General features: G+C 34.8%; 2 protein-coding genes across 2 annotated transcripts; both read left to right on the plus strand.

Annotated features, from left to right (window-relative positions):
* Positions 1–170: 170 nt before the first annotated feature.
* Positions 171–878, plus strand: TM35_000171870 (putative chromosomal passenger protein; the record flags this gene model as incomplete). The annotated part of the gene is made up of 1 exon (XM_029026266.1): positions 171–878. The coding sequence occupies one exon, from the start codon at positions 171–173 to the stop codon at positions 876–878; it is 708 nt and encodes a 235-aa protein (XP_028882381.1).
* Positions 879–1,555: 677 nt separating this feature from the next.
* Positions 1,556–2,305, plus strand: TM35_000171880 (uncharacterized protein; the record flags this gene model as incomplete). The annotated part of the gene is made up of 1 exon (XM_029026267.1): positions 1,556–2,305. One exon carries the CDS (start codon positions 1,556–1,558, stop codon positions 2,303–2,305), a length of 750 nt encoding a protein of 249 aa, XP_028882382.1.
* Between the last annotated feature and the right edge of the window lie 464 nt (positions 2,306–2,769).

The following is a 2,769-nucleotide window of genomic DNA, read 5'->3' on the forward strand; positions in this document are numbered from 1 at the left end:
TTTCTTTCTTTGTATTGGTGTTTTGTGTATGTGAAAAAGACTTTTGTTAGAAGCTTTTTTAAAAGCTTTTCGCTACTATCACTGCACATCAAGAGTAAAGGAGCAAAACCGAAAAAAAGAAAAAAGAACAACAACAACAATATAAATAAAAGAAGAAAAAAACTGACGTGATGGAATTGTTTTTAAACAATACAAACTTCTTTGATGGTCTTTCGACATTCCCTAAAGATCCTGAAGAACTCCGTACACACATCAGCCGTCTCAACTACACACTCCAGAAGCGATACTTTATTTCCCCAGAAGCCGCAGAGTTGGCGCTACAGACACAGAATGAGGAGGAATTCAATCGTTTCTATCGTCAACAGGTGATGCGCATTGTGGGTCAGTTTAACACAACGGCACGTCGACAGTTGAAAGTTCGTGTGGATCCGCGATTACCAAAAGGCATGCAAATCATTCGCGAAGGCGTCATTCCACCAAAGGAAGTGAAAACAGTCAAACACACATCGGAATGGCGAATGGTTGTCGCCTCTCCGCCATCACGAAAGAATGCTGTTGACATTTCACAGCCAAAGTCAACTACAGAAGGAATGGATAAACACTCTCGATATAATCCACAATCATCACTATTGGAGGGTCATCGCACTCCACAAGCGTCTTCTTCTTCATTGGCTGCAATAATGCATGGAGGCATGCCAACAACAGATGGAAAAGTGACGGTATCATCTGATGATTGCTCTACTGTTTTGCAATCCTCAACAAAGAAGTCTTGCAGGGAAGTACTCTTTGGTACTCCACCGGAATTTAAGGGTTTTACCGTGCCTTTAGAGAATTCTCCCGCAGACTCACTGACGAGCAAGTCACCTCTTTTATTCTAAGTTTACAGGATCTATTCAGTTTTTATTATTATTATGTTTAATCTTTTTTTTTTTGTTTTGTTTTTGTTTTTGTTCCTGTGTATGTGTTGATTTCTTCTGTATGCATTTTTTCTTTTTTTTTTTCTTGTTTTAAGATTTTTATTATTATCACTATTATTATTATGCTGCAACATAATGTGGATTTGTGTTTGCACGGATAATGATATTTGTTGTCTGGGATAAAATCTTGTAGATATTTGTACATTGATGTTCTTAAATTATCACTAGACTCACTAGAGACCATTTGTTTTGGGTTTTCACCCTTAAAAGCAAAAAAAGAAAAAAAAAAAACTCGGTCGTACTACTCTTTATTATTATTATTATTATTATTATTATTATTATTATTATTATTTAATTGTGTACTCAATCGCACTTTTTTTTTTTCACATTCTGTGCGTTTATTACGATTTCTCTTTCTTTTTTTTTTATCTTTTTACAAGACTATTAAAACCTTTGTCTGTTCATGGTTTTATTTTTACTGCTTTCCTGAAATCTTTTTCTTTTTCTTTTTCTTTTTCTTTTTCTTTTTCTTTTTCTTTTTCTTTTCCTTTTTTTTGTGTTTTTTCTCAGTTAAAACAAAACAAAAGAGACTCCTAAACACTCAGTGGATTGTGAATTCAATAATAAAAATAATAATAATGGGACTATTACTGGACGACGATGAAGACTGCACACATCCACTCAAGATGACAAGAGTGGAACCCACTGTTCCAAACACTAATGCTGCTCATACAACAACAACAACAACAACAATTCCTACTAATACTACTATTACTACTACTGCAACTACTCCTAATAGTAATAGTAATAATAATATATTGAGGGGAAATCAAACGACAGCTCCGTTGGAAGTTCGCCGTCGTGGTGGTAACGGAATTGAGAAAATGGCCGCCTTCGCCTTCGGTGCCACCAACACTGTTGTGAAGATCGCAAATACTCCACCATCACAACAGCAAAAACAACAGCAAGAAGAAGAAAACTCTGCTGTCAATACCAAATGTACCAAATCACTGGAGTCCTTTTCCCCATCACAGAAACAAAACACGGAGCCAAGTACAGTTGCCAAGACAGTTTTCTGTAGTTCTCAGACATTTTCAGAAATTACAGAAACAACTCCAAGTACTCAAAATACTTCACGACAGACGGAGTTAACGATTCCCTTATCGTTAGGCAGTATCAATAGCAGTCAAGGAAGTTCTGCTGTACCTTCTGCTAATTCCGTTTCTCGTCAATTGTTTAATGAGGGCGTCCATACAAAGAGTCAGGCTAGTACTTTATCTACATCATCATCTTCAAGGACTAGCAATGAGACTGTGCCAAAACCAAGAGGTCAGATGAAACTATCAGACTTTTTCACAAAGATGGCCTGTACTAAAAAAAGAGAATAGAATCCATTTATATCCTGCGTTTCTTTATTTCATTAGAAGATTGAAGCACTGGAATTTGGATATATATATATATATGCATGCTATAATCCATAGATCTATAATAGACTGCAGAGAACCTGATTCACATTTGGGTGAAATGCTAATAATAAAGACATCCATAATGTCTGTTTTTTTTTTTTATCCCCGTCGACTCTCTATAAATTTTCTTTTTTTTTTTTTTTACTGACACGATACGATACGATGGGAATACACTATTCTTGTCCCGTGAAGAAGTAAAGGAAAAAAAAATGTTATTTCTGCTTTTTTTAATAATCTGCCAAACATTTCTTTGAAACGGAAAGCAAGAGGAATAATATATGGGATAGATTTCCTTATTGAATATGGAGGATTTTCATGTTGTGACTACTGCTTTGTGTTTTATTATTATTATTATTATTATTATTATTATTATTATTATTATTATT

Source organism: Trypanosoma theileri, assembly GCF_002087225.1.
Source record: "Trypanosoma theileri isolate Edinburgh chromosome Unknown TM35_Tth_17_V1, whole genome shotgun sequence".
NCBI classification, from domain to species: Eukaryota; Euglenozoa; class Kinetoplastea; order Trypanosomatida; family Trypanosomatidae; genus Trypanosoma; species Trypanosoma theileri.